The sequence below is a fragment of the Gorilla gorilla genome, chromosome 23, assembly GCF_029281585.2.
Source record: "Gorilla gorilla gorilla isolate KB3781 chromosome 23, NHGRI_mGorGor1-v2.1_pri, whole genome shotgun sequence".
NCBI lineage: Eukaryota > Metazoa > Chordata > Mammalia > Primates > Hominidae > Gorilla > Gorilla gorilla.
In genome coordinates, this window is record NC_086018.1 from 24,638,880 (window position 1) to 24,655,987 (window position 17,108).

The window sequence follows — 17,108 nt, forward strand, 5'->3', positions numbered from 1 at the left end:
CAATGGTGGTTCCAATGGATCGGAACAGAAGGTAGGGTACGGAGGAGATAGGGAAACTAAGGCAAGGAGAGAGAAGTAAGGAGGCAGATAGAAGTAACAGACAAAGAGAGAGGTGGAAACAGAGACACAGAGAGGCACAGGGGACATGGACAGTGAAGGAGCGAGAGACGGAGAGACAGAGGTCGAGTTGGGGCGATCAAGCCTCAGGACGGAGGAACAGACACCAGAAATCACAGGGCCCAATCCTCCCATTTCACAAATGGAGAAATGGAGGCCCAGGTGGAACAAATGACTTCAACACAGTCACACGGCGGGAACTCACAGTAGAGCTGGGGTCAGAAGGAGCCTGGGGAGCTGCTCAGCTAGGTCACCTGCAGTCGGCTCCCCAGTCCCAGGCAGGGTGTATTGGGGGGGCATCTGGATAGTCTCCTGTCTCTTCTTTTTTGGGGTTCTAGGCTCCCCGTGGAGCCCAGCTCTGTCTTGAGCTCTCCCTGGCCTGGAGCCAGCTTTGCCTCTGTCCCTCCACCCACCCAGCACCCCCTCGCTTCCTAGCCTCTCCTTGGCCTTTCATCCTGGGCCAAGACTTGGTGGGTGGGGTATGGGCAGGAACTGCAAGATGGGGTAGCCACTGGAACTGGGGCCAAGATGCCTGTGGTGAGGGCCCACCCACCAGTCTAGGCTTCAAAGCCAGGTCATCTGGGGCAGTTCCGTGCCCCCCCTAAAGCCCCAGGAATGGGCTGTCTGCCAGAGGGTGGGGGCAGAGAAGGGGGATGGCCCACCATGCTGGTGGCTCCACTCTGAGCATTTATTATTATTATTGTATCCTTCATTATATCTTTTTCTTTTTTGCCCTGTCTTATGGAGCCAATTTCTTTTCTTTTCTTTTTTTCTTTTTTCTTTTCTTTCTTTCTTTTTTTTTTTTTTTTGCATTTTCCTGTACTCCTCAGTATAAGGATGAAGTTTCTGAGATTAACCCCAATTACAGATAAGGAAACTGAAGCAACTCCCTTTCCTTCCTCTCTCTCAGCCACTTTCTCATAAAAATGGAAATGTAAAATAAAATTGGAACTCACATCTTCTTTACTCATGAGCCCAGGCTCTTAAAAACTATGCACCCCTGCTTTTTGATCAACAATTAATAATAATTGTCTTTCTTATTAGCAATGATGATGATGAAGATGATGGAAATACCATAATATTTTTTATGTTGCAGGAGCAATTCCAGCTGCTGTTCATGTGCAATTCACATTTATCCTCACAATACCCCTGTTTCTTAGACTAATCCCAACTTACCTTGTTACACCCATTTTACACACAAGTAAACTGAGGCTCAGAGTGCGTAAGTAACATGCTTAAAAGTTACCAAGCCAGCAAGAGTGGGATGCAAACCCAGGCAGTCTGGCTGTAGAGGGTGCATTGTTAACCTTTAATTTTCATGCCAACCCTTCATCAAAGTCATGCATTCCTTTTTTTTTTTTTTTTTTTTGAGACGGGGTCTTGCTCTGTCACCCAGGCTTGAGAGAAATGGCGTGATCTTGGCTCACTGAAACCCCTGCCTCCAGGTTCAAGCAATTCTCCTGCCTCAGCCTCCCTAGTAGCTGGGATTACAGGCGCCCGCCGCTACTCCCGGCTAATTTTTGTGTTTTTAGTAGAGACGGGGTTTCACCATGTTGGCCAGCCTGGTCTTGAACTCCTGACCTCAGGTGATCCACCCACCTCGGCCACCCAAAGTGCTGAGATTACAGGCGTGAGCCATTGCGCCCAGCCTAAAGTCATGCGTTTGATAGAGCTGCATTTCACCCTCTTAAAAGGAAACTGGTGTGGCCACTTTACAGGTCACGAGCAGGACTCAGGTGTCCTCCAGGTCACACAGATGGTAAGTAAGAAGCAGGGCTGGATTTCATCTCAGATGATCTGGTTTCCAGTCATGCTGTTTTCCTATGCTTGTCACACCCATTTTACACACAAGTATGTATGTATGAGGGACCTCTTAGGTCCCTCATACGCCAATTCAGAGGGCAGGGTTTCGGGACAAGAGGCACACAGCAAATTGTACAACTCCTGGATATTTGGCAAGTGTGCCACAGTTTGCAAAGCATGTTTGCAACTAACAGCTCTTCTGTGCTGCCCACAGTGCCATCCAGATTCATCTTCAGGCTTTGTGGACCCAGCAGGCCCTGGCCTAGCCCTCTTCTCCTGCCTCACTTCCCTTCAGGTCCCCTGAGCTCCAGGCCAATTGGGCTACCAGCTCTTTCTTGTACATGTGCCCCAAGTTCCCACCTCTGAACTTTTTCTTAGAATGCCTCTCCTTCCATCTCACTCTGTACATATCTTCATCATCCTTCAGAGTCTAGTTCAAATGCCTCCTCCAACAGGAAGCCTATCTGGATTGCTTCAACTGGAAGAGAAAGGGGAAACAGAGGAGGAAAGGAATAGGCATTTCCTGAATGTTTACTCTGTACCAGGCATGTTATGTAACCTCACAACAACTCTGTGATATGGTTTGTTTCTGCCCCATTTTATAGGCAGAAATTGAGGGGAAAGGACTCGCTGGAGCTCACATAGCTAGGAAGGATGCTTCTGGACTCCTCATCTAGTGCTCATTCTCCTGCTCTAGTCAGGAACCTTGTGGGGCTGATGAGGGCCAATATTCCACCTCTCTCCTTCTTCGTGGCTGATCCCTGGGGGTGGTGATCTGGTCCATTCCCTCCCTGCTAAAGCCAGAGCTGCTGACGGCTTGCCATTGGCTCTTCAGCCAGGGCTGGCTTTTGTTTCTGTGGCCCAGTTGCTGAGTCGGGGCTTTGTCTCCCAGGGGCCCCTCTTCCCTCCCTGCCTATAAGAGCCCGACCTCGGCTGGTCTCAGATCTGACATGTTCCCTGGGCCTATCTCGGTAAGTCCCAGGTTTGGAGGAGGGGTGGGATCAGACTTCTGAGTGAGCATCCTGGGAGGCGAGGAACCCAGGTCCCCAGTCCTAGGGATGTCACTGTGTCATCCTGAATGCCATCCTCATCCTAACCAAGGATGAGCCCCAACCATCAAGACCAGCACCTGCTTCCCTCATTTAAAAACAAATTATTCCTGTAGCCCTATTGCCTAAATTTCCACCATCAGAGCTACCTCTTTGAGCTAGGTGCTGTCTTTGGAAGGGCTCTCTTATGCTGAGCATTTCAGCACTCGCTGGGGTGATGCACCCACCCACCAGCAGCCACAAAAATTTTCCCGTAACAAGCAGATAAGAGAATACAGAGTGGGGCTCAGAGTCAATGAGACCCGGCAAGGGTGAGTTTTGAGATGGGGATAGGATGGAAGATGGCATTGGTGACAGATGGAAAGGACAGGAGAGGGACAGGCCAAAGCCATGCGTTGCCCCTAGCCCAGTCACTCCCTATGTGGATCCTGACCAGGTCCAAGCCAGCCATCTGCATAAAGAGGAGAGCGGAGGGTCAGGGTGGAAGATTATGATGTTCTTCTCTTCTGTAGGAAGGGGCCACAATGACCCTGCAATGCACAAAGTCAGCGGGACCCTGGAAGGTAGGAAGAGGCATGTGGGGGGTGTTCAGGGGGTATGGGGAGGGTTCAGGTCCCCATGAATCCTAGGAGGGGGGCATTATAAATGCCTGTTTCACAGAGGTGCAATCAAGGCTCAGAGTCGAGAAGGGACTTGTATGTCACATACAGGGAGGTCGAATGTGAACTGGGGTCTTCTGGTTCCCACAGTTGACCCGTTACACTCTTTGGCAGAGGTTGCAGTCTTTGGGCATGATTTCTTTGACCATCTCTGTGTGTGTTTGTTCGTTTTAGAAAGCTTTTGGATTTATCATCAGCCTTTAAAAGCCTGGAAGAACCACATAAAAGTCCAGATCTAGTGATTGTCTTGAGAAATTGGAAGGTCTGGCCTGCATTCCCACTTGGCAACCATTGGTGGCACTGGGAAGAGGCCACCCATTTACCTGGCACCAGTGCTGTCTAGTGTCTCACAGTCCTCACTGCCCTTGCCTTCCTGGCTCCTGGAGGAATCTGAGTTTGCAATCCCTGCTTTACCTGCCAGATCCTGGGGCGAGCCCCCAACCTCTCACCCTCCACGGGACTCTGATACGGATCTCCACCTTTTTTTTTTTCCTGGCACAGATGGTGGTATGGGACGAGGACGGCTTCCAGGGCCGGCGGCACGAGTTCACGGCCGAGTGCCCCAGCGTGCTGGAGCTTGGCTTCGAGACTGTGCGATCTTTGAAAGTGCTGAGTGGAGCGTGAGTCTAGGGGGACCCTGAGTTGGGGTAGAGGGTGGACAGGAAGGGACCTAGAGACGGGTGCTAGGACTTTTAGATATTCTAGGTCCTCTCTTCCTAGGATCTTACTGTTGTGCCCTCCTGAAGTGCTGAGGAGTGTGCAGGACTGCCATGTAAGATTATGCAGGTTGCGCACCGCCCAACAGTAGAAGGGTGCCATTTATACAGACCCTGCCCACTGGATGAGGCAGCTCTGCAGGAGATCCTTAGAATCCAGTGTTGGATCTAAAAATGTCCCTCCTAGCCATAAACTGAAAGCCAACATCACTCGCCCAAAGTAGAAGGTAACTGTAAAAATAAACATAATGTTTTAATGCTATTAATTTGTAGCTAAATAGTCTTGCTGCTAAGCATGTGGCCTGATCATTTTTTGTAAAAAAAAAAAAAATTAAAAAACAAAAAAGAGAGTGAGAGAGAGAGATTAGCGAGACACAGAGAGGTGTTAAGGACACACTAATAACACACCAAGACTTTCTAGATCAGTGCCATTCAGTGGACCTGTCTGCAATGATGGAGATGTTCTACATCTGCACCATCCATTTCAGAGCCACTAGCCAGATGTGACCATTGAGGATTTGAAAGGTAGCCAGCATGAGTAGAGAACTGAATCTTGTTTAATCTTAATATATTTAACTTTAAATTTAATTAGCTACATGTGGCCAGTGGCTACCGTATTAGATAGAAGGTTCTAGAAGGTTGGAAAGCAGGTAGAAAGGAGATGTGGCCAGTAGCTACCATATTGGATAGAAGGCTCTAGAAGGTTGGAAAGTAGTTAGAAAGATGTGGCCAGTAGCTACCATATTGGATAGAAGGTTCTAGAAGGCAGGAAAGTAAATAGAAAGGAGATGTGGCCAGTAGCTTCCATATTGGATACAAGGTTCTAGAAGGTTGGAAAGTAGCTAGAAAGGCAATGTGGCCAGTAGCTACCATATTGGATAGAAGGTTCTAGAAAGTTGGAAAGTAGATAGACAGGAGATGTGGCCAGTAGCTACCATACTGGATAGAAGGTTGTAGAATTTTGGAAAGTAGATAGGAGATTTGGAGTCACTTAATGCTACACCTGTGAGTGCCACCTGAGGTCATCTTGGGTGATTTTTGCATATCTCATGCTTTAGTAAATACTCTTTTAGCTTCTGATTTGTGCAGGTGGGGAATGGGGGTCAGATGGGAACAGAGGCTTTCTAGGGGTGTGTCCAGCAGGCTGACAGACTCAGCCAGTAAGCAGACAATGAGCTTGGATAGATTCAGACAGTTTATTACTTATACAGACAGTAAAGGCAAGGTGCAGCCTCCTGTGTCCCTTGTCCTACTGGATGACACCAAAACAAAGGGGGCTGAATGACAGGCATTAGGAATGGTAGGAACCCCGTGGCTGAAGAGCTGCTTCCATGCTTCAATGATAGCTTGCTGCTGTCGCCTGTGGGGAGGCGAGGTGGAAAGCCCCACATCTCAGAGTGGCCAGAGAGGCAGATGAGGGGCTGCCTCGTGGCAGCCTCCCACAAGAGAGGGAGGAAAATGAGAGATGGCCATGCGGTCGCTCCTCGCAAGACTGCCTGTCTCCCACACCCTGGCAGGATCACAGGGAATTCCACCAAGGTGAGGTCAGTCTGTGATCAGCTTTGCCTCCTTGGCCTCTGTGGACACGGACAGAGGAGCAAGGTTGTCAGGGCACCTGTGTGAAGCAGTTTCCCTACCTATGGGACACACAGCAAGTCAGGTCTAGAGCTGGGTTCCTCAACTCCGGCGCTACTGATGTTTCAGGCTGGATCATCCTTTGCAGGGAAGGCTGGCCTGTGCATTATGGGATGTTTAGCAGCATCCCTGGCCTCTACCCGATAGATGGCCTTCGCAGTCCCTCCCCTAGTCGTGACAACCAAAAATGTCTCCAGCCATCGTCAAGTGTTTCCTGGGGGCACAGTCACCCCTGAATGGTTGTGATTGTGACCGTTCTAGACCCAATGCTGGTCTAGAATGCAGGGTGAGGGGGTCGCTTACCTCCTGCACGCTCTACCCTCTGTCTGCAGGTGGGTGGGCTTCGAGCATGCTGGCTTCCAAGGGCAGCAGTACATTCTGGAACGAGGCGAATATCCAAGCTGGGATGCCTGGGGCGGCAACACGGCCTACCCCGCCGAGAGGCTCACCTCCTTCCGGCCTGTGGCCTGTGCTGTGAGTTCTACCACTGCTGCGTCCTGGGGAGGCCCAAGCCCCTCATGTGGGCACTTCGGAATCAAAGGTTCCAGAGTTGAAATTCAAGCTGTGTGACAAGGGCTGTTCAGTCTCTTTCCTCTCTAAGCCTCGATTTCTTCATCTTGAAATGGGGCAATAGTACCAATGTTCTTGGGAAGAAGAATGTATAACATCTGACCAGAGCCTGCCTTAAACTCTCTGCTCACAGCAACCCCGGTTGTGATAGGAGCTCCTGCCAGTTTTGTGCCCTTTTTTTTTTGTGATTCAGGGACCCTGAGAGAATCTGGGTACCAGGGATGGTAGGGCCAAGTGGGGAGGAAAGGTTTCATTTCTTGCTCCTAATTCAGTATCAGTGCTCCTGATCTTACATTTTACCGCTGTTTTTGGAGTGTGGGTGGAGGTGGGCATTATTATTCCCATCTCACCAATGAAAAAATTGAGGCTCAGAAAGGTGTATTTTAGGCTGGGCATGGTGTCTCACACCTGTAATCCCAGCACTTTGGGAGGCCAAGGCGGGTGGATCACTTGAGGCCAGGAGTTCAAGATCAGCTTGGCCAACATGGTGAAACCTCGTCTCTACTGAAAATACAAAAAAATTAGTTGAGTGTGGTGGCACATGCCTGTAGTCCCAGCTACTCAGGAGGCTGAGGCAGGAGAATCACTTGAACCGGGGAGACAGAGGTTGCAGTGAGCCAAGATCGCACCACTGCATTCCAGCCTGGGCGCCAGAGCAAGACTCTGTCTCAAAAAAAAAAAAAAAAAAAAAAAAAGTGTGTTTTATTTTTCAACTCTTATCGATTTAAAATGACATAAGTCACTATATTTACCATCCAAAATTCTGAAGGAAAATCCTGCTATGGTTAGGGTTGAGTATCCCTTACCTGAAATGCTTGGGACCAGAAGTGTTTTGGATTTTGAATATTTTCCCCAGATTTTGCAATATTTGTAATACTTACAGTTGAGCAGCCTGAATCCAAAAATCCAAAATCTGAAATACTCCAGTGAGCATTCTTTGGTGTCATGTCGTCACTCAAAAAGTTTTAGATTTTGGAGCATTTTGGATTTCGGATTTTTAGGTTAGGGATGTTCAACCTATACATTTTTGTCTCTATGTATATACACATCCAAATCAACATCTACATCTATATCTGTATAATCTATATATCTTATCTATATTGCACACATAATTTTGTCATAAAATTGGAATCATAATGAATCTAAGGCTTGGAAACTAGCTTTTCTCACTGAGCAAATGTGTCACAATCATCAGTCCAGGTGATTAAATCTCACTTCCACCGTTTTTCATAGCTCCCTAGTATTCTGTTTTGTGAATAAGTCCATTTGTTCATTTATTCTGCAAACGGTCTAGATATTGTGCTAATATAGGGACCCGTGGTGGGCTGCAACAGATACAATCCCTCATCCCCAGCAGTTTGCAACTCCTGATTTCATTTAGTCCTCAGAAGAACCCTGAAAAATGGGTAGGGTTAGTTTCATTTTATAGATACAGGAACAGAGGCTCAGATATCCTGTCTAACCTCAGTCAGTTGGTAAGTGGCAGCTGCCTCCTGGTAGGAAGGACTTGAGATGATATCTCTACACCCCCTTTCTTTCCTTCTTTCTTCTTTCTTTTTCTCTTTCTTTCTCTTTCTCTCTCTCTCCTTCCTTCCTTCCTTCCTTCCTTCCTTCCTTCCTTCCTTCCTTCCTTCCTTCCTTCCTTCTCTCTCTCTCTTTCTTTCTTTTGATGGAGTTTTCGCTTTTGTTGTCCAGGCTGGAGTGCAATGCCACAATCTCGGCTCACTGCAACCTCTGCCTCCCAGGTTCAAGCGATTCTCCTGCCTCAGTCTCCCAAGTAGCTGAGATTACAGGCATGTGCCACCACGCTTGGCTAATTTTTTGTATTTAGTAGAGACAGGGTTTCACCATGTTCGTTGGGCTGGTCTTGAACTCCTGACCTCAGGTGATCCACCCTCCTCGGCCTCCCAAAATGCTGGGATTATAGGCGTGAGCCACCGCGCCGGGCCACTACACCCTTTTTCTTAACCACAGTGTAATACCTCAGCTTACCACTGGATCCCCAATTTTGGACATAAAGGTTGACTCCTTTTTTTGTTTGTTTGTTTTTGAAAAAACTGTTATGATGAACATTCTTGCAGCCTATTTATTCCATGATTATTTTCTTTGTGGAAATTTCTGGAAGGGCAGATGGCAAGGTTTCTGGTACCTGTTGCCTTATTGCCCTTCCAAAAGGTTTGCAAGGAAGGCTGATTTGGGAGACAAGGACAGGGAGTGTAGAGGCCAGGAGAGGCTCCTGGGTTTCCAACTGGGAGCCTGGTGGTCTGACTGTGTTCCCTGTTCCTGTAGAACCACCGTGACTCGAGGCTGACAATCTTCGAGCAAGAGAACTTCCTGGGCAAGAAAGGAGAGCTGAGCGATGACTATCCTTCCCTCCAGGCCATGGGATGGGAAGGCAATGAAGTAGGGTCCTTCCACGTCCACTCTGGGGCGTAAGTGTATTCAAGGCTCTACCTGGCAGGGGAGGGGCTACTGGGAGGGGTAGGTGTACCTCCTGTGAAAACTGTGTGCTGGGGACTTTTGTGCTCTGATGCCCACATTCCAGAGGAGAACACTGAGGCACAGGGAGGTATCAGGCAGAATTTGAGGGACTGAAACCCAGATCAAACTGGTTTGAGCCCAAAAGATATTTATCAGCCCCTGTAATTAGCTTCAAGCACAGCTGGATTCAGGTATTACAGCAGGTATCTCTCTCCCCCCACAACCCCCAACCTGTTGCCCTGCCTGCCTCTGTGTTACTATATTCTTAGACAAGCTCTTCCTGTGTGAAGGCAAAGGCGGCAGCTTCATCTTTACATCCAGCCCTAGGGAAAGACAGTGTCCAGGCTCAGTGATTCTATTAAAGGTTCCAAGAAAGGTGCTCATTGGTTCAGCTGGGTCCTGTGCTCAACTCTGAACCAATCACCATGCCCACAGGAATGGGGTGTTCTGATTGGCTAGGTTTGGTCATGTGGTCCATTGCTAGATTCAGCCTCTTTTTCTCACCTTGGCTGAGAGTGAGAGGCAACAGGCTCTTTGGCTAGAAGAGGGGAGAATGAATGCCCCTAGCCATAAAACACAGGTGTGGCTCCAGCAACCTGCTCAAAGTCCATCAGCAGGTAGGTAACAATCCAGCTTCAAACTCAGCACTGACTGGCCCTTTCCTTTCCACCCAGGAGGAGGCAGGTGAAGGCTAAGGTGTGAGATTCTTATTTAGGGAGGACATCAGAGCCACTTTCTGAGGTGCCCCTTGGCTCCTGGTAGGCAGGGGGCAAAGACGGGAGGTAGGGTTTTTCATCTTTTTTTTTTTCTTTTTTTGGCTTTAGTGTTCTCAGGAACCACCAAAGAATCATGTTGTTTTAGAGTAAGAGGGACCCCTTGTGATTCTTGAGTTCACTTCCTCTTTTACAGAAAGGGAAATGGAGGCTTGGAAAACCAGACACCAGTCCTTGTCCTGAACAGAGTAGAAATCAATGAGTAGGGCCAGACATGGTGGCTCACGCCTGTAATCCCAGCCCTTTGGGAGGCTGAGGTGGGCGGATCACCCGAGGTCAGGAGTTCGAGACCAGCCTGGCCAACATGGTGAAACCCCGTCTCTACTAAAAATACAAAAAATTAGCTGGGTGTCGTGGCTATGCCTCTAGTCCCAGCCACTCGGATGAGGCAGAATTACTTGAACCCAGGAGGCAGAGGTTGCAGTGAGCCGAGGTCATGCCACTGCACTCCAGTCTGGGCAACAGAGTGAGACTCTGTCTCAAAAAAAAAAAAAAAGAGAAATCAATGAATTGAAATGATAGCTTTTTTTCTTGGAAGTGCCTCTGGATAAGGAAGGAGGGAGAAAGGGGAAAGAACAAGACTTCCCATTCCTTCACTTGTTCACTTATTCAGCAAATATTTAGGAACCCCTTCTTCTGTGCTAGACTTTTATATATTTATGCAGGTGGTGATAACGATGAACAAAACATACACGTTCCTACACTCAGGAGCTTACCTGCTGGCAGGGGAGGCTGATATTTTACAAATAATTTGAAAACTATTGAATTACATGAGTGCTACAAAGGTATAATAAGGGACTGTGGCCTGATTTGGGGAACGAGTCATATTGCCCTCATAATTAAGATGAGCCATGAAGGACAAATACAACTTGTCTAGGAAAAGAAAGGCTGGGATGGTGCTTATGGCAAAGGGAATGGCATGATCAAAGGCCCTGTGGTAGGGGAGAGAGCGTGGCACATTGTGAGCACTGAAGAAAGGCCAGGATGGTTGGAATTGTGTGCGTGTGCATAGATCCCTTTGCCCCTGTGTTGATCACCATGCTAGTGTCTCTGTAGAGTAACTGTCTGCCTTTTCTCTTTTCCAGTTGGGTTTGCTCCCAGTTTCCGGGCTACCGAGGATTTCAGTATGTGCTGGAATGCGATCACCATTCCGGTGACTACAAGCATTTCCGGGAGTGGGGCTCTCATGCCCCGACCTTCCAGGTGCAGAGCATCCGCAGGATCCAGCAGTGAACAGGGGCGCGGCACGGAGGAGCGCATGCGTGCTTGTCTGCAATGGAGGCGCTCTGGAGGCTGTGGCGTGTTCTCTCCTTCTGCCTCCCCCTGTAACCCGTGTGAACCCAGCACCCATGTGAACTGGTCCATGCACAGTCAGCACAAAAAACTCAAACGAATAAAAAAGAGAAAGTCCAGTATTAGTTGTGCTTTTCAATTTTATTAATCTTTTCAAAGAACCGGTTTTTAGCCTTGTTTTCTCTATCATTATTCCACTGATTTTTACTCTTAACTTCAGTATTTCCTTTCTTCTATTTACTTCAGGCCTACTTTGTTCTTAGTTTTTCTAGCTTTTTTTTAAGGCAGACTTTTGGGTCATTAATTTTAGGCCTCTCTTTCCCCCACCCAGTACGGTCATTTAGCTACAAATTTCGCTCCAAGTATGGCTTTAGCTGCTTCCCACAAATATTAATTTGATGTGTTTTCATTATCATTCAGTTTGATATTTTCTAGTTTCACTTGTGGTTTTTTTTTTTTCTTTTGACCTATGGGTTATTTAAAGGGATGTTATTTAAATTCCAAATACTTTAGGATTTTCTAGGTGTTTATTGTTATTGGTGTGTTTTTAAAGACCAATGTGGTCGGAGAACATATTCCGTAAGATTTAAGTCTTCTGCAATGAATTAAGACTTATTTTATGGCCCAGCACATGGTTTTTTTATTTTAATTTAATTTTATTTTTTTTGTTTGTTTGTTTTGTTTTTAATGAGTCAAGGTTTCACTCTGTCACCCAGGCTGGAGTGCAGTGGTGCAATCTCGTCTCACTGCAGCCTCGACCTCCCAGGTTCAAGCAATTCTCCTGCCTTAGCCCCACAAGCAGCTGAGATTACAGGTGTGTGCCACCACACCCGGTAATTTTTGTATTTGGTAGAGACAGGGTTGGCCATGTTGCCCAAGCTTGTCTTGAACTCCTGAGCTCAGGACATCTGCCTGCCTCAGCCTACCAAAGTGCCAGGATTACAGGCCTGAGCCACTGCTCCTGGCCACATGGTCTATCTTTGAAAGGCTTGGTAGTACACTTGAAAACTATTTATATTCTGCAGTTGTTGGGTACAGTGTTCTGTAAATGTCAGATCAAATTTGTTAACAGTGTTGATGCGATTTTTCTATACCCTTGCTGATTTTTTTTTTTTTTTTTTGAGACAGGATCTCATTCTGTCACCCAGGCAGGAGTATAATGGCACAATCATAGTTCACCGCAGCTGATTTTTAAAAAATCAATTTTAGTGAATTACATAGAATCATTGATTATTTGGATTTATCTGTTTCTTCCCTTAGTTTTGTCTATTTTTGCTTCCTGATTTTTTTTTTTCCTTCAGGAATTGTCATGCTCTGTTGTTAGGTGTACATATATTTATGATTGCTATGTCTTCTTGATAAATTGTTCCTAGCTTGCGGTTTTCAAAGCTACGCATGGAGAGAGTCAGTTCTCTCCCCTAGCAAAACTTCTTTTCACGCGCGTCCGTGTGAAGAGACCACCAAACAGGCTTTGTGTGAGCAATATGGCTGTTTATTTCACCTGGGTGCAGGCGGGCTGAGTCCAAAAAGAGAGTCAGCGAAGGGAGATAGGGGTGGAGCCATTTTATAGGATTTGGGAAGGTAATGGAAAATTACAGTCTGAGGGGGTTGTTCTCTGGTGGGCAGAGGTGGATCTCACAAAGTACTTTCTCAAGGGTGGGGAGAATTACAAAGAACCTTCTTAAGGGTGGGGGAGACTACAAAGTACCTTCTTAAGGGTGGGGGAGATTACAAAGTACATTGATCAGTTAGGGTGGGGCAGGAACAAATCACAATGGTGGAATGTCATCAGTTAAGGCTGTTTTTACTTCTTTTGTGCATCTTCAGTTACTTCAGGCCATCTGGATGTATACGTGCAAGTCACAGGGGATGCGATGGCCTGGCCTGGGCTCAGAGGCCTGACACTTCTCATACCTTTTTTCTCTCTTCCCAATTCTCTCTCTCACACACACTACCCTGGAGTTTCTCATTTAACACCCTCCATGCTCCAAAGAAAGCCTATAAAACAAAGAAACCCCTGTTTCACTTGAAGACTAAGTGGCAGGATTGGTCTCTTCTCTCTGTCTTTTTCTCCTCCGCTCCTTACTTTCTCCTGGCTCTGCATTTTATAGGTTGTCTAAACCTCTCACATGAGCCCTCTAGCTCTTGTTTCAGGCTCTCTTGGCTCATCTTCCTCTGCCCACAAATGTCCCTGATCAGTCTGATAGGGACAGGAAGGGGTGGGGACCAGAACATTCTGCTGGAAAAGATAACATTATCTGGCTCAGGAAGGGGAGGGGAATGTTTAGGAACATTTGCGCTTCAGTAAATTTTAACTCCTCATTGTATCGTACCATTTATTCAACAGATCATTTGCCTGGGACATACAATGGTAAACATGACACCTAAAGTTTTTTCTCTCACTCAGTTTAGTGGGGAATGAATGCAGAAAAGTACAGAGCTGTTTGCAAATATTCTATGATATGGGCTGTGGGGGCGGGAAGCATGGGGTTGGGGGGCGGACCCTTCTTGTGCCTACCTCTACTCAGACCGTCCCAGAACATCTGACCACTTGCTTGACACCTCGATGTGAACGTCTAATACACATCTCAAACAAAACCGGACCAAACATAACTGAAGCTACACTTTTCAAGTTGTTCAGGCTAAATGTCTGGAATGATCCATAACCCTTCTCTTTCTCTCACACCTCACATTCTAATCCATTGGCAATTCCTACTAGCTCTACTCTTTTTTTTTTTTTTAGATGGCATCTTGCTTTGTCCCCAGGCTGGAGTGCAGTGGCGCGATCTCAGCTCACTGCAACCTCTGCCTCCCGGGTTCAAGTGATTCTCCTGCCTCAGCCTCCCAAGTAGCTAGGATTATAGGCATGTACATCACACCCAGCTAATTTCTGTGTTTTTTGTAGAGACAGGGTTTCACCACGTTGACCAGGCTGGTCTCGAACTCCTGACCTCAAGTGATTTGCCTGCCTCGGCCTCCCAAAGTGCTGGGATTATAGGCGTGAGCCACGGCACCCAGCCACTAGCTGTACTCTTAATATGTATTAGAATCCAACCCACTCATCATGCCCACTGCTGCCATTCTGGTCCCAGCCACCCTCTTCTCTCTCCTTCTCACAGTCCGTCTGCTTTTGTCTTTGCCCATGAGTGATCTGCTCTCTGCCCAGCATCCAGAGTGGTCCTGCTAGAAACGTAAGGCAGATCTTGTCACACTTCTGCTTAAGGTCCTCCCATGCTCCCCACCATGCCAAGAAAACAACAATAAAAAAACCCAGTATTATTCCCAGTCCTGTGAAGCTTGTCATCATCTGCATCTCCCCACTCTCCCCACAACCTATTTTGATCTCATGTCCCTGTATTGGTTGTTCTTTAAAGATGCCAGGTGGCTAACATCTGTAATCCCAACATTTTGGGAGGCCAAGGTGGTAGGATCCTTTGAGCCCAGGAGTTCAAGACCAGCCTGGGCAACATACTGAGATCCCATCTCTACATAAAAAATTTTAAAAAGTTAGCCAGGTCTGGTGGCTTGCACCTGTGGCCCTAGCTACTTGGGAGGCTGGGGTGGGAGGATCACTTAAGCCTGGGAGGTTGAGGCTGAAGTGAGCCATGATCGTGCCACTGCATTCCAGCCTGGGCAATGAGAGACACTGTATCAAAAAAAAAAAAAAAAAAAAAAAAGCACCCCAAAAGAACAACAACAACAAAAAGCCAGGTGCTGTGGCTCGTGCTTGTAATCCCAGCACTTTGGGAGGCTGAGGTGGGAGAATCACTTGAGCCCAGGAGTTTGAGACCAGCCTGGGCAACATAGCAAGACCCTGTCTCTGTATTTAAAAAAACAAAGAAGGAGAAGAAGAGGGCAAGTGTATGAGTCTGCTCCAGTTGCTATAACACAATACCACAGCCTGGGTGACTTAAACCACAGAAATGTTTCTCGTAGTTCTTGAGACTGGATCCCAAGATCGAGGTGTCGGCAAGGCTGGTTTCTCCTGAGGCCTCTCTCCTTGGCTAGTAGATGGCCCCTTTCTCCCTGCATCTTCTTTTATTATTATTATTGTTATTACTATTATTATTATTATTATTAAGACAGAGTCTCACTCTGTTGCCCAGGCTGGAGTGCGGTGGTGAGATCTTGGCTCGCTGCGGTCTCCGCCTCCCAGGTTCAAGAGTTTCTCCTGCTTCAGCCTCTCGAGTGGCTAGAATTACAGGCGTGTGCCATCATGCCTGGCTAATTTTTGTATTTTTAGTAGAGACAGGGTTTTGACATGTTGGCCAGGCTGATCTTGAACTCCTGACTTCAGGTGATCTGCCTGCCTTCGCCTCCCAAAGTGCTGGGATTACAGTTGTGAGCCACCTTGCCCAGCCTCTTCCTGAATCTTCACATGGTCTTGTCGCTATGCACATGCATCCCGGCTGCCTCTTCCTCTTTTTAGAAGGACACCAGTCCTGCTGGATTAGGGCCCAACCCTAATGGTCTCATTTAAATTCATCACCTCTTTCAACACCCTACCTTCAAATACTGTCACATTCCGAGGTACTGGGGGTTTGGGACTTCAACATATGAATTTTAGGGGGACATAGTTCGGTCAAACACTCTCCCATCTGAGCTATTTCAGCTGCTAGAGGGGCACACAGTCCAGCCCATAACCCAGGCTCATTCCCATCTGAGGTTTTCAGCTCGTGCTGTTCCCTGTTCCTAGAACACTCTTCCCTCTGCTATTTCCCATCAACACTCTCCCGTAGAGCCAGATTCATAGACTGTCAGACCTTCTAGATCTGGATCTAGAACAAGGACGCTTCTAGATCATCAAGTCTAGCATTTCCCAACCTTTTGTCTTTCCTTGTCATCCCCCTAGAGAGTCTTTTTAGATGTTATGTTCCTACACCTCCCCCCATGAAGTTTTGTTTTTAGAGATGGGGTCTCATCATTTTGCCCAGGCTGGTCTTGAACTCCTGGGCTCAAGTGATCTTCCCACCCTGGCTTCCCAAAGTGCTGGGATTACAGGTGTGAGCCACCACACCTGACCCCACCCCATGAAGTTTTAATATCACAAATATAAAGTATGTAATATATGTCTGTACAAACTCTGTATATATATCTGTGTTTTATACATAAAGAGTAAGATGGTTTTTTGGCTTCCCAAGATCAATTTTCACCTCTTGGGGGTCCTACTGAAGTACTGGGGGTTGGGGCTTCAACAACATTCTTAACAATATTGAGAATGCATGATTTTATCTCATCGTGTGTGTGTGTGTGTGTGTGTGTGTGTGTGTGTGTGTGTGAGAGAGACAGCGTCTCACTCTGTCACCCAGGCTGGAGTGCAGTGGCACAATCTTGGCTCACTGCAACCTCTGCCTCCCGGGCTCCAGCAGTCCTCCCACCTCAGCCTCCCAAGCAGCTGGGACTAAACTATAGGCCCATGACACCACGCCCGGGTGTTTTGTTTTTTGCAGAGACTGGGTTTTGCCATGTTGCCCAGGCTGGTCTCGCACACCTTGGCTCAAGCCATCCACCTGCTTCACCCTCCCAAATTGTTAGGATTCCAGGCGTGAGCCACCACACCTGGCCTTCATCCCTTTTTAACACGTAGGGAAATGGAAACCCAGGGAAGTGTGGGGAGTTGATCAAGGCCATACAGCAAGTTAAAGGCAAAGCCAGGATTCAGACACAGACTTGTTCATTCATTCATTCATTCATTCATTCATTCATTAAACATGTATCAAATGTCTGCTGTGTACCAAACACTGTTACAGGTTCCAGGATCTAACAGGGAACAAAGATAAAATCCCTTGCCTTGGGGAATTTATATAATTGTCCGGGGGTACAGATATTTCCCCTATACCTCCATGGCTGCTCAGTCAGGATTTTTCAGACTGTTACACAGATGTTGTAACATTGTTCTTTGAAAAAAAAAATCATGTACTTTAGTTTTGGGTACTGTTGGTGTCCACACTGCGGGACTTCTCAGTGCCTACAATAGTTTAACATGTATTGTGAATCTCTGGAAGGGAGAAT

At 47.2% G+C, this 17,108-nt stretch overlaps 1 protein-coding gene across 1 annotated transcript; it reads left to right on the plus strand.

Moving 5' to 3' along the window:
- The first annotated feature begins 2,867 nt into the window (after window positions 1-2,867).
- On the plus strand, window positions 2,868-11,218 carry CRYBA4 (crystallin beta A4). Its single transcript, XM_063705023.1, has 6 exons — window positions 2,868-2,891; window positions 3,482-3,532; window positions 4,130-4,248; window positions 6,312-6,453; window positions 8,839-8,981; window positions 10,889-11,218. The coding sequence occupies exons 1-6, from the start codon at window positions 2,871-2,873 to the stop codon at window positions 11,034-11,036; spliced, it is 624 nt and encodes a 207-aa protein (XP_063561093.1). The 5' UTR covers window positions 2,868-2,870; the 3' UTR covers window positions 11,037-11,218.
- Window positions 11,219-17,108: the final 5,890 nt, after the last annotated feature.

Bases quoted from the DNA above. Each gene is read 5' to 3' on its own strand.
- CRYBA4 (XM_063705023.1), top strand. From the start codon at position 2,871: ATGTTCCCTGGGCCTATCTCG. The intron at 3,533-4,129 runs GTAGGAAGAGGC...TTCCTGGCACAG, and splicing joins AGTCAGCGGGACCCTGGAAG to ATGGTGGTATGGGACGAGGA. The intron at 6,454-8,838 runs GTGAGTTCTACC...CTGTTCCTGTAG, and splicing joins TCCGGCCTGTGGCCTGTGCT to AACCACCGTGACTCGAGGCT.